We start from the raw sequence: 16,796 nt of genomic DNA, 5'->3' as shown, positions 1-16,796 counted from the left end.
AACTAGTGAGGGTTTGAATTTGGGTTTCACCTACAGAGGGAAAGAGAGAGTTACCTGTCGTTTTAGGTTATGCATCTGCTTACTTAATATTCAGCCTGTGATGTTGGTCTTAAATCACAACAGATTTTTTTAAGTTGTTTTGTAGGCATCTTAAATTAGTAGTTGTCTTCTCTCAGCAAATCCTAAAAACTTGTACCAGCAAACCCTGTATTTACAGGCATATGGTCACACAAAATACCGTGTTGATAAAACCTTCCTGAAACTTGCCTCTGAAACATCCTTAGTGCAGTGTTCCTGGGTTTGGGGGTCGGTTCATTCTTTCCCCATGTTAACTGTGTGGTACTGATGGAAAATGAGATGTCCCGATGTGGAAAAAGGGGTTTGCTGACACTAATTTCAGATAGCTCACTAGTAGCAAAGCTACTTACGCATTAGGTTATCTTGTATTTGTGTCAATACGCTTGCAGTAGTTTCTTGCATTTACAGCAGCTCCTGTGCTCATGGAACATGAACAGTTGGAAGCTGCATAGCTCCGAAAGGCTTCCAGGGAAAAGCTGCTCTCCAGTGAACTGTAGGAAGCTTTAACCCTTTACATCAGTGCAGCATTCATTAAAAATGCAAAACTTTATAACATACTGTGTGATGTCCACAGCTTTGCATTGCACAGATTTTACAGTACCACCACTTACAGGGTAGTGTATACATTAGTGTTGTACTTCATGTTAAATTTAAACATTGCAGAAAAGGAGCATTTGGCTTATGTATGTTACTAGCACAGTTGGCACTTGTCGGCAATGGGCTTCATGTCCCATCTTCCAAATTTCAAAGTAAGTTTGTTGGCTTGTACAAGCTCCCAGTCCTGGCTGCCTTATTTACAATTCCACGTACGGTGGAAGGAGCAGCATAAATTGGCTTTGTCCAGCCGTCTGTTTTCAGTAGTTGGGGAAACACCGTGTGTTAGAGCTGTGCTGAACCACTGTGAGAATGTTACTAGTTTGACTATGAGGGACCGAAACTGAAAGATGTTGAGAGTAGGATTTGCAAAAGTGAAGTTCAGTTGGAAAATTGCCATGTATTTTTAATAAACCGTCTGCAAACCTGTATGTCTGAGGATCCAACGCTGTGAGCATTTGCAAACTGTTCATTTACAGCATAGCTACACCCCAGTGGCATTCCTCAGCTTAAGATGTACATTCCAAGTGTCTTTTTTTCCTTGAATTTATATATATATAAAGTGCCATCAGGAGTTAGCAGAATGGTGAGCAGCCATCAAATGTGTAGTTTCTTTTATGGTTATTTAATACACACTGCATAATACTGTGCAGGTAGCTAAATGTATGTGGAAATATTACAAGTGTGAAAGGAGAAGTTTTGGAGAGCGCAAGAGCTCACTCAGCAGCACTGAGTTCCCCCCTTCTCCTCCCTCAGCTGTCACTCGAAAAATCCTGAGGAATTATTACTCAGTTCTGGTATTAAAACTCATCATATTGAAGGTACATGTGAAACTGGATTTTTATTAAAACATTTCCTCTGTGCAGTTGTTATTTTAAAACATATCCCAAAGTGTAGCTTCAGAAAGCATGTCATTTTTTTTTTCAAACTGATGAAAGGAAAATTATGTTGATCCTGAGGGCTGATACTGCTTAACATCTTCATTAATAACCTGAGTCACGGGCTGTGATGCGCCCTCCTTGCATTAATGGGTGACACTAAATTGGTGAGGGAGCAGGGACAGTCGCCATGCTGTTGGCCACGGCTGCCAGTGGGGAGACCCTGACAAGCTGGAGAAATGTGGCAAAGTTCAGGAAAAGCAAACGCAGAGTTTAGCCCCTGACTGCTGTGTTCAGCTCCCTACGAGAGGCATGAGAGAGAAGGTGAAGCTGAGCTCCTTTCAGAGGTCAGCTGTGCAAGGACAAGAGTCAACAGGACCAGGCTGCAGCAGGTGAAGTTCAACTGAGTATAAGGGCAAATCACTTGCAGTGAGTGAGGGTGGTGGAGCCCTGGAGCAGGGACTCCAGCAGTGGAGTTCCATCCTTGGAGACTTTCAAAACTGTCCTCGGCAAGGCCATGAGCAGCAGATCTAGTTTGAGGAGTTAGTCTTGCTTGGAGCAGGAGGTTGATGAGATGACCGCTATAGATCCTATCCAGCCCATATTATACCATGGTGGTTCTGGTTCATAAGCACGCTACCTGGCTTCAGCTTCCCAATTCAGATGTTTAAGAAAACAGTCTCAAAAGACAACAGGGGAAAAGTTAGGGTGTTGTATTAGATTTCTAGGAGCTTGTCTCTCCACATTGACTCTCTGAAGAACCTAAGAGCCTGTCACACATGTGAATCTCGCAGTGTGAAGGTATTAGTTGACATGCTCATTAATTACATTTATGCACTGTTTTACTTATTCTACAATTGCTGCATAAATTTTCTTTCATATGTGGCCAGCGTAAGGACTCTTAGTAACTGGATTTTTTTCCCAGTGTTTGTCAGTTAAGGACTATGTTAGGAGGAGAATTAAAATCTACCACTTAGAGACATCTCTCTAAATCTAATAGTATTTTTTGCAAAGAGGCTACTGTTATACCTGAATTGTGACAATGGCATTTCGTACTAATCCCTTAAAATAAGTCTTGAAGTTTATGGGGTTTCTCACTGCAAACTAATCAAAAGTAAAGCATTAGCTCTTCATTGCCCTGAAACGACATTATTTTAGTGATGGGAATAAGCAGGAAATTCCTACAGGCCTCTTCAAATGAACTCTTACTGATAGCAGCATGTGTGGGCCCTTTTTGACACCTTAGATTGTCCTTAAGCATTTCTTGTATTAGATCTTTGTGTACATCTAAGTAGGGCTTATCCTTGAAGGGAGATGCATTTATGCCCAGATCTGGTCTTTCTTTTTAGTACAGCTCCCTTCTACTGCAGTAGGCGTTAGAGACCAAGGGTGACTGTGTAGTCATCTTCCAGGGATAGGATCAAGAACCTTGGTTGACTTTGGCTTATTTATTTTAAAGTCTTGGTTCCATGTAGCTTGTGCCAAGAGATCTATTTAGAATAGACCCCTCTTTTTACTTGGTAGGTTTTCTCCGATCACAATTGATGGTATGACGAGCCTTGTCGGAATGAATATCCCTGGTCACACTGGGACTGGATGGTGCATCTTCGTCTACAACTTGTCTCCCGACTCGGATGAGAGCGTGCTGTGGCAGTTGTTTGGTCCCTTTGGAGCAGTCAATAATGTCAAGGTGATCCGTGATTTCAACACCAACAAGTGCAAGGGATTTGGCTTTGTCACCATGACCAACTACGACGAAGCTGCCATGGCGATTGCCAGCCTTAATGGATACCGTTTAGGAGACAGAGTATTGCAAGTTTCCTTTAAAACCAATAAAACCCACAAATCCTGAATTTCATATCCTTACTTACTAAAATATATATATATAAATATATATACGAACAAAACAAAACAAAAAAAAAAACTCTTCAAGGCTTATATTCAACCATGGACTTTATAAGCCAGTGTTGCCTAAGTATTAAAACATTGGATATCCTGTGAGGAACAGGAAAGGATTTTATAATGCTTAGAAAAAAAAAAAAAAAAACCTTTGATGCATTGAATGTTCTTTCATAGCTGTCGTTGTTGAATATAATATACATAGATAACAATGTGCAGGGATTTTTACCCGGCCAGCTAGTTTTACTACCTTCCTTGAAGGTGGGTCTTTTTAAGATGACCATTCACTCATTTGAAAAAATAATAAAACAAAAACAATTTTTACAAACTAATGGGATTAAAAGCGAGAAAAAAGATTTTTGTTTTCTTTTCTTTTTTTCAAAACATTGATTGAATCAGATTGGTAAACCCCCCACAAATTAAAGAGGAACAATAAAAATTGCAAAAAGAACAACATAATTTTGCAACTTTTTTTATTTTTCCTTTTTTCTTTTGTATCATGTGAACTAAACAGTCTTCTGTTAGGGAATGGGGTAAAGGGGGATACCTGATGACATAACAATTTAAATAACATTAACAATGTTGCCAAAGAGGTGGTCTCTTTGCTGAAAATGGGTTTCAAGAAAAATCTATTTTTATAAAATATAAAGAATTTTTACAAGAGAATCTGGATTTGAGAAAAAATATTTTGACTGGCTAATTTAGGGGAAATTGACAACTTTGTCATGTTCATACTGCACTGGTAACTTTTTAGAGATCAAGATGTGTGTTTTAAACTGGATTAGTAGATTGTTTTTTGAAGGATGGGCTACAAACAGATGATCTTCGTATCTTTTCATAGCATGTAATAAAAATATTAAATACAGTACGGGAGAGTGTTCTTCCCAGGCACGCAGTTACCCACAGTCAAAACCCAAAAGCAAGGAGATGAGTTGCAAGACGGTTTTTCTTTAAGTCATCAGTATGGGATATCAGCAGAACAAAAGTTAAAAAAATTAATTTTTTGATCAAAAACTTCCTTGGTTTGAGCAGTAGGTGCTACAAAATTATTTACATATCTTAGTATCATAGTTAAATGTAATGTGTTTAGAAAAAATACATTTGCTTTAAATTTGTTAAGAATTTTCAAATTCACTTTATAGCCCAAGCTAATATAATTGGGCTGTGTTGGCACATTTGGAACACTGTTTATGTTGCTTGAAACACTTATTTATTTAATTGCCGATGTGATGCATATGGCCAAAATCAAATATAGCTAGTTTGGCTAGTCTACTTATTTGTTTACTTAAACTATGGGAAGAAGCATATTATTGTGTCATTTTGTTGTGTGTGTATGTGTATATATAATATAAATATATATATATATAAAGTTATTTTTTCTTTTGGTTAATTTATTATAAGTTGTAACACTTTGCTAGTTTTGTTTGTATATGTCTTAAAATGTTTTCTTATGATACTTAAGTGACAGAGGTATCAAGGTAACTTGTGTAGAAATATTGTTTGATATATTGTCATGTTTGTTGTGAATATTTTTTCTTACTGCACAGTAGAAAAGAAAACAACTGGGTCTTTATTTTAATGTAATTCAGATTGGGGAAAACAGAGCTAAGGGAACAAAATGACTGAGGGGGTGCTCTCCCATGTCCAGTGCACTGATCATTTTAGTATGTTTGTGCTTTGTACGGTTATATATTTAAAACAAAAAAGGGTCATGCTCTTCCCTGAGTACTAGAAACAGTTACTCGCTATGCATAATCTAGTTGATAGTTAAATTTGCTATTGCTTTTCTTGTCTTGTTATATAAAATCTTTTCAATACAAGTTTAGTCTTAATGGTAATAAAACGTTATGGTTATTTATAACTTGTGCTTATTTTGTGCATTTTTTCCATGCTATACCCACTAACTGCATGTAGACTAAGTATTGTTTTTTCACACTGAAGAGGCAAACTTTTGTAGTAGACAAATAACTAAAGCAAAGGCTGCATCATAATTTTATCAGTTTTTTACGTTAACAATGTTAGATTTTAGTTTAAAGGAACACTCATTCAATGTTCAGGGAAACCTTTATACATCATCTGCTATGAATGAGCGCAGTTTGCTGGGAAAGTTTTGATGCATTTGCTAAGCATTAGTGGGGAAGGCATGTCAGAATCTTTTCTCTACGATGTGTTTTACTATCTGAATAATAATAATAATTTAAAAAATCTTTCTTAGGACCAGGCAGTTGTATACTTTAGTTATAATGAATGACTTCATGTTAACCTTGCTAGTTTAGATCATTTCTGAGGGAAAGTATTGTAAATGTTTTTTTCATAACCTTGTTGTGTTTGAATTATTTGTACTTTAATTGTCCAGACAATAAATGAAAGTGTGTAGAATGGCTATGGACTTCCCACCTTTTTCACCGTGTTCAGATGTTTTAGTAATCCCAGCCGCACCTCAAATGAGGCAGATGTTAAAGTGTGATTTCAGAAGCAAGGTCTTCGAGAGAAACGTACTAGTCAAACCAGGTTGAGCGTATTCATTATCTGGTTTTCTTTCTGAAGGTTAGAAAGAATCGGCCATTTAATTTAAGATGTTGAACACCAAATACCAAACTGTAACTTTATTTACTTGAATGTGGAAGATAAGGATTTCTACTATATACAGTATTTTTACACAATGAAAATATTAACTCAGTCAACATAGCAACACTTAACAAAAGTAGCAAGCAAATTTCAGCATTAATACAGCTTTTAAACCATCATTTAGTTTGACTTTTCTATGAATATGCTATGAATGTCATGCAATATGAAACAGTGTACATATCTACTGTACAACAGTATGATCACATTCCAAATTTGATTCTTTTCACCATGTGTTATAACTAGAGTTGATACTTCTTTCAGTTGACTTGTTTGAATCCCATTAATACAAATATTCACTCCATGTTTATGTTCTGTAACATTCACTAATTGAGAATATGTACCTTGTAAAACTGCAGCATTGAATTTCGTAACTGAGATTAGAAAATTATATCAGAGGGCTGGATGGCCTGTGTGGTTCTTCAGCTCCTTCACCTATTAATAAACTCGTGTTTTTGTGAGATTAAGTTACCATGTTGGTTATAATAATTAATTTCAGGCCACAGAATGAGTTTGTTCTTAAATTTACAGCTTGCTTAATTCATCCTTAAATCAACCTTACCATTCCATAGTAAAATACAGAAGTTAATAATTTGCTCTTTTTAAAGAGTAGGCTCTGAAAAACATCATCCTTCCATCCATCTCTATATATGTATATACACACACACACCTTTGATATACATATATACATACACACACTTTACAACATAGTGTAACATGCACCAGCCCATTTAGAAAAACCCCTGCACTTTCCATTTAAGAATGCGCCATAGTAAACAGTGTTTGTTATAAAATAACACTGTGTACACTAGCTAACAAAAGCTGTAACTTTTCCCCCTGTCTCTCCTTCTGTGTACCTTACACAGGAAAGTAGAGAGATGAAAATCACTGTACGGTGTAGATGCTCTCATGCCAGAAAGGTGACTGTATGCACTGGCCTTTTGCGGCTGACTTCAGAGTGGCCAGTTTTGATCCAGATTATTTCCCTGCTTCCACTAAAGGTTGGCTCCTCATCTTCTGCATCTCATTCATGTACAGTACCCATTTTTCCCATCCATACAGCTCACTATAAGAAAGTTCCTGTACACATGTAACACAACAGAAAGGACTCTGCCAGTTTTAAGGCTCTGGTAGGTGAGGTTCTGTCCCCATTTTGAGTATCACAAATGTACACTGGATGAAAGTAGTCACAGACAACCCTGGTTCACTACACTGATGCTATGTGAGTGTTTTTAGAAAGTCTTAGTGAAACAATTCCTGCCCAGCTGGGATCAGAACCAAATTTCACTCACACTCATTCAAAGTAATCAAGTTTTATATTTTTTTTCCTGAAAGGGTAATCAATCTTGCTGCAATTAGCAAGCCTGCTGCATAAATGGAAAATCACCTAGGGGAGGGCATTTCAAGTGCGTTCACTTTATATTCCACTTCAGACTACCTTGGGCACAGTAATGGGCTTTGGATGAACGGTGAGGGGAGCATACCTTGAAAATGATGGCCGGCGTAGTCGAGATAGCAGGGAGCTGCTCTTACGCTTTTGCTGTGGAAGTCAGCTTGCCTAGTGACACTGAAGCTGTAGGAACCAAAGGCAGATGAACACTGGTGCTGTTAGTGGGTCCTGTTGGGATGGGGGGGGGCTGGGTGCACCACACCTAGCAGAGCCTGCTACCGGGGTACTCGAATGGGCCTCAGGGTTATTAATGGGGGGGACACGGGGGTGGGACATGACACCTGGGAGGTGCCCTGGGGAAGGTCTTTCTCCATCACCTGTAGCAGGAGCCAGGCAAGACTCTTAACTTGCCCATCTCGCTTACATGACCACAGATGAGGTAAAGCCAGGTCAGCATGTGATGACAGAAAAGACTTGCTCCCTGTCCTGGAGATCTTACTGAGCTTACCACACAGAATTCATTGTACACACAGAGCAAAATGAAAGGAGATCAAATCCAGCATAACTTCACAAAAACTCTGACATCTCAGTCTAATCCAGTATCACTCTTCTAAAAATAACTGACTTCTTAAACCCAGAAGCTGTGATGGCGCCAGTCCAGCTGAGCTTCACAAGGTTGTAGGGGGGCAAATCACTTGGGGGCAAACAGGAACTTCTGCAGGAAGGAAATGAAAAGCAACAACCCCAAAGACACAACCCCACGTGCAGACACGCATCCACAGTGGGCTGCTCCTCCTGGGCATCGCTGCAGAGCAGCCTCCTGGCCCCACGCTAAGGAAACGGCTCACCCCAGGGGCACCAGGGTGGTTCCTGCAGCAGCCAAGGAGAACGTGTGCTGGTGCGACGGGCGCTTCTGGGGCCTTTCCCAGAAACATTCTGTGCCGCTCTGGTGTGCTTGAGCAATTCAAATGGGATCAAATGCAGTAAGGCTACCGGGACGATCAGGCGAATGGAAATCTTACAAAGAGCTTAAATTGTTTCTGCTCCCACAAACCCAAAACCTGCCTTTCAAAAAGCCTGTTCCCTGTAAACGTACCAGGGATGAGCATTAGGGCTGTAGGAAGGCAAGTGACTGAAAGGACAGATCATGAAAAGGCAAACTAATGTGACTCACCCACAGCTGAAGACCAGAAATCACACTGGTTCTTTGTGACTACCAGATTAGTGATTTTTCTGATACCCTATTTCTGTAGAAATAACTGGGAAGATGGGGACATGGATACACACACAAAAATTAAATAGCTGCTTTTCAGATAATGTTTGAAGTTTTGTCTATAACACCCCTAAGGTATCACTGGTATTTTTTTTTAAACACCAGTCCAGCATATCTTAAAGGACTTAAAATATTTCATCTTGAATTTCATTCAGATTTTAAATGTTACGGAGCTGCAAATTATTTTGTGTGCAGTAGTGGGGAAAAAAAAAAAAAAAACCAACCTCAAACCGCTATCCTATCCATTCCACAATAAACCTCCAGTCTTCTCTCAAATCGGTGGGGTTTGGAGCTACCAGCACTCATGACCCAACTACTGCTGCTTACTCACAGGCAAACAGAACCCGAGGCTGGTACGTATTTCCCCCCGTCCCCCCCACAGGTACAAAGCAAAGCGGTGTGTACCTGGTAGCACTGGTACACCTTCAAGTCCGGAAGCCCCTGACATTGCACGTTGCTTTGGGGTGGATGCGAGGGTTTTGTCACCAAAACAAGTGTCTTGTCCCCAAACACTTCAGCCACCAGCCTCGAGGCCCCTCCTGCTTCCATGCACCCCCACTGCAGGTGGCAGCTCCCCCCCCCTCCCCCCAGCCCTTTTCTGGCACGACACCCTCGCTGTAGCAGCTACAGGACAGCTCCCGGCCAGCCCTGGGTGCCGTGGGGTGCTGCCACCTGCCCAGCCTTGCTCCAGTGTCGAAGGATGAGCAGGACAGTTTGTATTTAGTTCTTTGTTGACACACACCCCCCCGATGGCACAGGGGCAGCACACTGGGGACCCTCCGTCCAGGCCACTGCCTTACCTGGCCCATGGGGCGCACAGCACCCCAGTGCATCGATCCTTAAGTAAACTATGAACCATGGGGGGGGTTGGAACTAGATGAGCTTTAAGGTTCCTTCCAATCCAAACCATTCTGTGATTCTATGAAATTTCCTAAATTTCATTTCTGATTGAATAGACCCTGTCTCACAGCAGCCCAGGAGCCATCGCTCGGGCAGGAGCAGCAGGCAAATAACCATGGCCTTACTTCATCCATCCTGACCACGTGCTTAACACCACAACCTTTCAGACCCTGAGTTCCCCGCCTTCCGATGACACCGATGTGGATCCCAGCCTGGACAAAGCCCGTTTTGTATGCCACCCGGGGCTGCCGGCGCAGTCAGTGACGTGGGGCTGGCAAGGCTGGAAGTGCCCGACCTCCGCTGAAATTCTCCGCTCAGCCTCATGGTTTCTTTCTCCTCTGAGGCCCAGACGCGCAGCCTGGGGTGGCTTCGTGGTCGAGGCACGAGTGCAAGCCATCAGTGACAGCTTCCATAAAGACATGAGACTTTATCAAATTAGAAGGAAACAAACAAAAACAACAACAAAAAAAACCCCCACCCTAAACTTTGGAAATGAACATAAGCAATGCCATTAAAAGAGCAATCATTTAAAAAAATAAATCCCTGATAAGGAAAGAAACCCACCAAAGGAAAAGGGGCTTAATTCAGAGGCCTTGTCTGTGCTGTGCAACACTGAGCCACCCAGCAACTTGCTTCATAGCAACATCTGGGGCCCAAAATACTTAATTTTATTTAAGTGACTTTTAAACACACAAGATCGTTAGCTCTTCAGTCTGCACATCAGGACTGACTTGCGCTGCCACGATCTATTTGCTTTAAAGCAGCACTTAGACTTTTCTTCCCTTACATTTTGCCGGAATTGCACAGGTCCCAACAAAATGATATGCAAGAATTAGCTTTTTACAAACAATACGATTCTGATTTTAAATCAGCACATGAGACACTTAATTAATTTTGTAGGATAAGGAATCTGTTGCAAATATACAGCAGTACACCCACACATCACCATCTGCTGTGGAGAATTAAATGTACAACTCACAAATGAAATCCTGCAAAGTTGGTGCAAAAAGGTCCTTGCTTGAATTTAAACAAGGCTGTGGAAACCTGCAAACACATTGCAAAAGATCATGAAAACAATAACAAATTTGTCCATCTGTGAGTCAGTGCTACCAGGGTTGGGGTTTTTGTTTTGTTTTGTTTTTTGTTTTTATATTGCTGTATTTGCAATAATTGTTGCAGCTCACAATGCAAATTGTCTAAAGTGTATTTGAGCTCTTCTCCTGGCCAGAACAAAGTCACTCATGGCGGTGCTCCCAACAGGCTCCGTCACGTTACGTCAGGTCTTCTATGTTTAGGGGGAAAAAAAGAACAAAAACCACAAGAAATTCCTTTTTTTTAAATATTCCATTTAGCTACAGTTTTGAAAAAAAATTGGCAAATCTGGCAATTGTTGTGGATGTTTATTATTAGAATTATTAACAAACACTGTTCTACTGAAGTGAGGAAAAATAAACATCAACAACTACTGCTGCCATGAAAAAACTCTAACACAAATATCTGTATCCCTTTGACTCCCGTGAAGCCAAGCATTCATTCTCTAATTTTGCCTCTTTTTTTTTTTTTTCCCCCTAACATACTGATTTGAAATGTGCTCTTTATTTTACACCTAGTAGAACCGCACGATACTAAGTCCTATCTCCCGATCTCCTGTACGGAGGAGGTGGCTATGAATCTTCATCGCCAAGAAAGGCAACGCAGTCTCTTGACCTAACAGGCGCCAGTGAAACGCGTGGTTGGGTGTGAGAAGGCTGGAGCAGCCTGACAGCAAGGCTCTGCCAACAGCTGCACCCCCTCCCCTGCCTTCTCAGAGCTCAGCGTGAACCCCCAGGACAGCCAAGTCTGCCGAGCGCTCGCTGGCAGCCGCGGGCGGTAGATGAGCCCAGGACCTGCTCCTCACGCTCTCACCAGCTGTGTACCTCAAAAAGTTGTCTTTTGCAGCATGAGGATGACTGCAGCCTCGCATTTCAGTGATCCCTGAAATACAGATGCCCTTCTTTTTTTTTTTTTTAAATAGGGTGCCAGGAAAACACGCTGACATTTTCTCTGGTTGCTACTTCATTTTATCAATAAAAGAGCTATAAACACACTGCCTCAAAGCACACACTTATGATGCTACCAAGCCCATCAGCATCTGGAATTCTACCTGCACATCCCCAAAACCATGAGGGTGTGTAGGAAATACAGGCTATAGCATTCCTCTACCACAGCCAAAAATTGTTCTGGGTTGGTGTTCTTACGGATTTTAACAGGGGGTTTTTTTTGAAAATGAAAATATTTCCTAAATCTTTTCTGAGCTGCATGCACTTTTTTAACATGTACTTATCCCCTCACACACCTGGGAAGTACGCTCAGTACGCACCCCCTGAGTATAATTTATGCTAGGGGCCTGTTACGTGTTTAACTCAGATAAAGTGTATCTGTAATTAAGAAATGCAGCATCAGAGGTACAACGTGCATGTAAATTTACAGAAAGGATTCTATCATCAACTGAATGAATGCCGCTAAAGACTATTTAAAACTACAACCTAATCAGAAAACTACGCATATATATATATTTATATCAATATCACAAAACCCTTTGACATCCTCAGCACTGCTAACACTCTGACTAGAAGCCGACTTAACACAGCTGCCTTGGGCGCACTCGCATGCATAAAAATCAAGTGACTTGATTAATCAGTTAAAGTTGCTGAATCATGGGCTTGCAGCCGTGCCTGCGTAGCCTTGGCTATCGACGGGGAACTGTCAGCGTGGGATTTAGATGAATATCTATCAGCTGGTTCACAGACCTGTATGGCCCTTATCTTTGCCAGCATTTTTATGAGAAATAGAATCTCTATCCTGAAAAACGAGCCTTGTCAGAGGGGTGGAAGTGTGTATACGGGAAGGGAGCCCAGCGGTAAGTGTCAAAAGGGAAGGAGATCTCAGAAGAGGCAGGAAAGCTGTGAGCAAGAAAATCCTGAGTCCACTTGGATGCCACCTCTAACAAACACAGCCAGAGGCCCCAGGTTGCCTGGCCACACCGAGCAGAAGCTGATCCCAACTTGAGCAAACCGCATCTGCAATTTAGCAGCATCACCAAGGAAAGAGCAGGAAGAAATGAGAACCATGTGATATGGCTGGGATGGAAAGCAAAAGCAGCCAGGTCTCAAAGCCACCGTAACACCAGTGCAGCCACACCAGGAAAATGGGAGCACTTCTGGGTCTCTGGGGCATGAACTGCCTTGTCATGAGTTTTCAAGAAAAGTCAGAGAGGCTACAAGAAAATGTTTTTCTTAACACATAAAGAGCAATTTCCCCAGAAAAAAAAAAAAAAAAAGAGAAGTTTCTAAGGGATATGTTTTATTTGACCACTTACTGTGGAGGCTCTCTGCATGGCTCATCCTGCCCAGTGTCCTGCAAGCTTCACCTCTTCTCAGGAAGGCTGGAGGCTTTGGGAGAAGGAGCTTCCTTCCTGTGTCTGGAGAAAAGAAAGCCCTCAGAAACAATTCCCTGTGCTCTGCAGGGACCCTCTGCAGCAGCCCTGCTGCCTGGCCACATGCGCCAGATGGGAATGGTGCTTTTTGTCACCGAGTTCAAACCTTCCCATCCAAAGATCTTTAGGTGAGATAAACAGCCACTGCTCCATTGAAGGACACTGGCCCAGCTGCTTTCTGCTAGGAAATCAAGAATGTTTGATCAAGGAAACAAAAAACAAAAAATCAGGTGAAGCCCTGATGAGAGCTGGAGAGCCAGAGCTTGTAGCTGCTGCCTTCTCCACCGCTTTTCTCCTGCCTGTCCCCACTGCCCAACAGACCGAGGATGCGGTGGGGAGGAAAGGCCTTAGGGGACCAGTCCAGGCAGGAGAGGGTTCCCTGAAGGAGACTGTTCCTCAGTTGCTGGTGCCTTCTTGCCCTGCAGACCACAGTAGAGATAACCATGATGACACATTTGCCAAATCCTTCCTGCCAGGCAGCTGGTCAAAGCTTTTGCTTTGCCTTTTCAGAGCGTGAGCAAAGTGTCCTTGAATGAGTGTCTAGAATAAAAGGAAAAGGAGGGCAAGCAGCCTTTGTGCCAAACCTCTTATATTTCCTCCGCAGTGTGACTCTGCTGCACTTGTGAATGATCATATTAACATATATTAGAGGAGTTCATGTGCCAGTAATGGAAGAGATTGTCAAACCACAGTATCTTATCTATTAAAATAGCGAGCGTAACAATATCTTGCCAGCTAAATTAAAAAGGAGAGAAGATGCTGAACAGGTTGTTCACTGCCTAAAACCAGTACATCTTTGGCTACACACATATATATTTCAATATGAACTGACTGTGTGTGTGTATTTTCAATATTAAAAGATAAAATATTGTTCCATGCCACGTTCTAAACTAAGTTTGCGCAATGGAACAGATTTTTACAGCTAAGTTAAAACCTCTTGAGAATAAGAGGTTTATAATGGAAATGCTGACAGACTCTTAACTATAGCACTGGGATCTCTCTTGCTGTTATGACCAGATAAACCAACAAGGTAATTCAATGTAGTGTTCCAACTCCGAGACACTAACACGCTGAGGGAAAGTTAAATATAAAACTTAATGAAACCGCAGTGACTGACTACAGGGCTGGATGGTTGCCCCTGCACCAGGGAAAGGTGAGTTTCTCTCCTGGGAAGGCCTCTGAAAGGCAGGCAGTGACCGGCTGGTTCAAGTGCAAGCGGTGGCTGGAGCCTTCTTGAAGTTTTCCTGAGCTAAAGTCAAACAGCTGTAAGAATCAAACCCAGTCGCTGCGCACACATCAGACCAAGAAATGAATAGAAACGCAGAGCCCTTCCAACACCTCCGCACAACGGATGCTGAGGGCATGAGCAGTGCTCACAGGGGCCGGGGGGACAGACCTGCCATCCCTCCCTGCAAAATTGCCCCAGAAGTCTTCAGTTTAGCAACTCAAGTGCTGGGCAATCCAGCTCTGCTCAGAAAGCGCTAGCTAGAGGGAAGCTCAGGTGTGGATGGGCGTTCAGTCCTTGCTCTGTTTCCAGAGCCTTTCCCCTGGCCTCAGAGGCGGGAGGTAGCAGCGGGGTTGTGCTATGCCAGCATGGCAGTTCTCCAGCTTGTGTCCAGATGACAAAGCTGCCAGCAGCAGAAGTACAGTTCATACCATGCTTTAACACCCAGAAAACTTTGCTACTCCTTTTTGTGCCATGTATAACATTACTGAGACTACTAGGAGGTGCATGCGCTGCCTCTACCTACACATAAAATCCTGAGCAAATTTCCTGAGGTTGGTGGGCTGGTAGCACTGCCTACTGTCAAGACCGTCTGACATTTCCAATTACAAGACTCTACTTTCAGCTGCTTATAACTGTCATATTTTGACCAGTAACTTGTCATTTTCCATCCTGGGCATCTGCCTCAGGCTGAATTTTTTTGGAAAGCTTCAGCCAAAACAATATAGCTATTCCCAAGGGCAAGGCCAGGGAACAATGCACTGTTTTGTAATGGTAAAAGAGAAAAAGAACTGACATCCTCTTCTTTAAGATGCACCATGGCTCCTCATGGTTTGGATAGGGGAGTAGAAATTTAGTTGACTTGTGACCTTTGATTACGGATGTGCCATTTCATTACTGCCATGAAAATCTATGTGTGGCCAAGTGAAAGCATTTGAAAAAAATCCAATCCGACTTCCTCAGCAGACTTTTTTTCAGCGGGAATCCTAAAAACTCTGAGGATCCTGTTCTGCTGGGCTCATCTTGCCCTTCAGCTTGTCCAGAATGGGGCAGCCCCCTCCCACCCCGCATCAGCACAGAGCAGCTAAATCCCTTTGCAGCACTCGCCACAGTGCAGGCTCGCGCACTCACCACCACGGTTATTGGGTACGTGTTAACGCCTGGCTAGAGAATCGGAGCGAGATACCGCCTGGGGTCACAGCTCCTCCTCACTGTGCTGTGGGCGCAAAGCTCACCTGTATTCTGGCATCAAGACCACGAGGGGAACAAATTCAAACATGCTGGCACAGAAGAACGGAGACTTGGGCCAGGATCTTGGAGCAATTGCAGCCGTAAGGAGAGGAAGGAACATTTAGACAAGTCTGATGGGCTGGGCGAAGATGCTGGGACTGAGCAGCAGTGCAGGTGTGCGAAGCCTGGTGCTGAACAGGGATGGGGACTGAACCTCAGGAAACGAGCACAAATAGAGGGGACTGGGACTAGGAAGGCAAAGACACTGAGTAAGAAAAGATGGAACTGGAACAAGGATGAGATGCAGGGGAATAGGCAGAATGATTTGCACCCGCCAGAGCTGCTGGCTTTCCAGGACCAGGAATGAGATCCAGGATCCTGAGTCTCACCATGAGGAGGCTGCCAGAAAGAGCTGTGGGATCCCGCCATGCCTGGTCAGAAACGCAGATTTTACAGCTCCTAGCTCGCCGTGGCTCTGCCTGGGTTCACAGCCCTCCAGCAGGACTTGCAGCTGGAAGTGCTCCGCACTCTGAAAATCAGATGCCAAAATGAACAGCATACATTTAGCAACCCCATGCAAAACGTCTGAGTTAAACGACCTTCCCAGGCTCACAGAGCAGGCTTTTGGCAGAACCCAGATCTGCAGGGCACCGTTCAGACGCCTGAACCGGGACAGTGTCCCATGCCCAGCTGCATTCATCACAGCCCTCTCAACTTCCACGGCAAATGAAGCAGGGACCTGCCGAAAACAGCATCCCTTACTAACCTGTCCTCCTAATTCACCCTGAGCGCCAGCCTCTCCTGTACCGAGTGTGGCAGAAAGAACGTGTGACACTAAAACTGCAGCATGATTTGTACGCACGAGTGGTGCAGGCAGCTTCTGTTCAGGGATTCCCTAAATTTTGAGTGTGGGAATTTACAATCCTTCATTACGTCCTTTGAATATGGAAATCCAGGAGAGAGAAAATGGAGGGTGTTTTCCTTCTCGAAAGTTGTCTTTGAATGGTGCATCCTGCCTTTACAGAAAGTTGATGTTTACTACTGCAGTACATTTATTTTGAAACTCAGTTCATCTGCTGTAAGAAATTACTCAGACCATTAATTTTGGAAGCCAATGCTGAGAGATCACGAATGTTAAGAATTCTAATTATGTTGGGTCTGGGAAATTTAATGAATAAAAGAGACTTTTCATAAGCATCTCAAGCCATAATATTTTAATGCTATTGGCA

At 42.7% G+C, this 16,796-nt stretch overlaps 1 protein-coding gene across 1 annotated transcript in view; it reads left to right on the top strand.

The window, feature by feature from the left end:
* ELAVL4 (ELAV like RNA binding protein 4) overlaps positions 1-6,540 on the top strand; it is a 65,760-nt gene extending 59,220 nt beyond the window's left edge. The window contains 1 exon segment of the mRNA XM_075759444.1: positions 3,075-6,540. Within this exon segment, the coding sequence (XP_075615559.1) occupies positions 3,075-3,402 (328 nt within the window). The 3' untranslated portion in view covers positions 3,403-6,540.
* Positions 6,541-16,796: the final 10,256 nt, after the last annotated feature.

Source organism: Balearica regulorum, chromosome 8 (genome assembly GCF_011004875.1).
Source record: "Balearica regulorum gibbericeps isolate bBalReg1 chromosome 8, bBalReg1.pri, whole genome shotgun sequence".
NCBI lineage: Eukaryota > Metazoa > Chordata > Aves > Gruiformes > Gruidae > Balearica > Balearica regulorum.
This window is presented reverse-complemented; position numbering and strand designations above follow the sequence as displayed.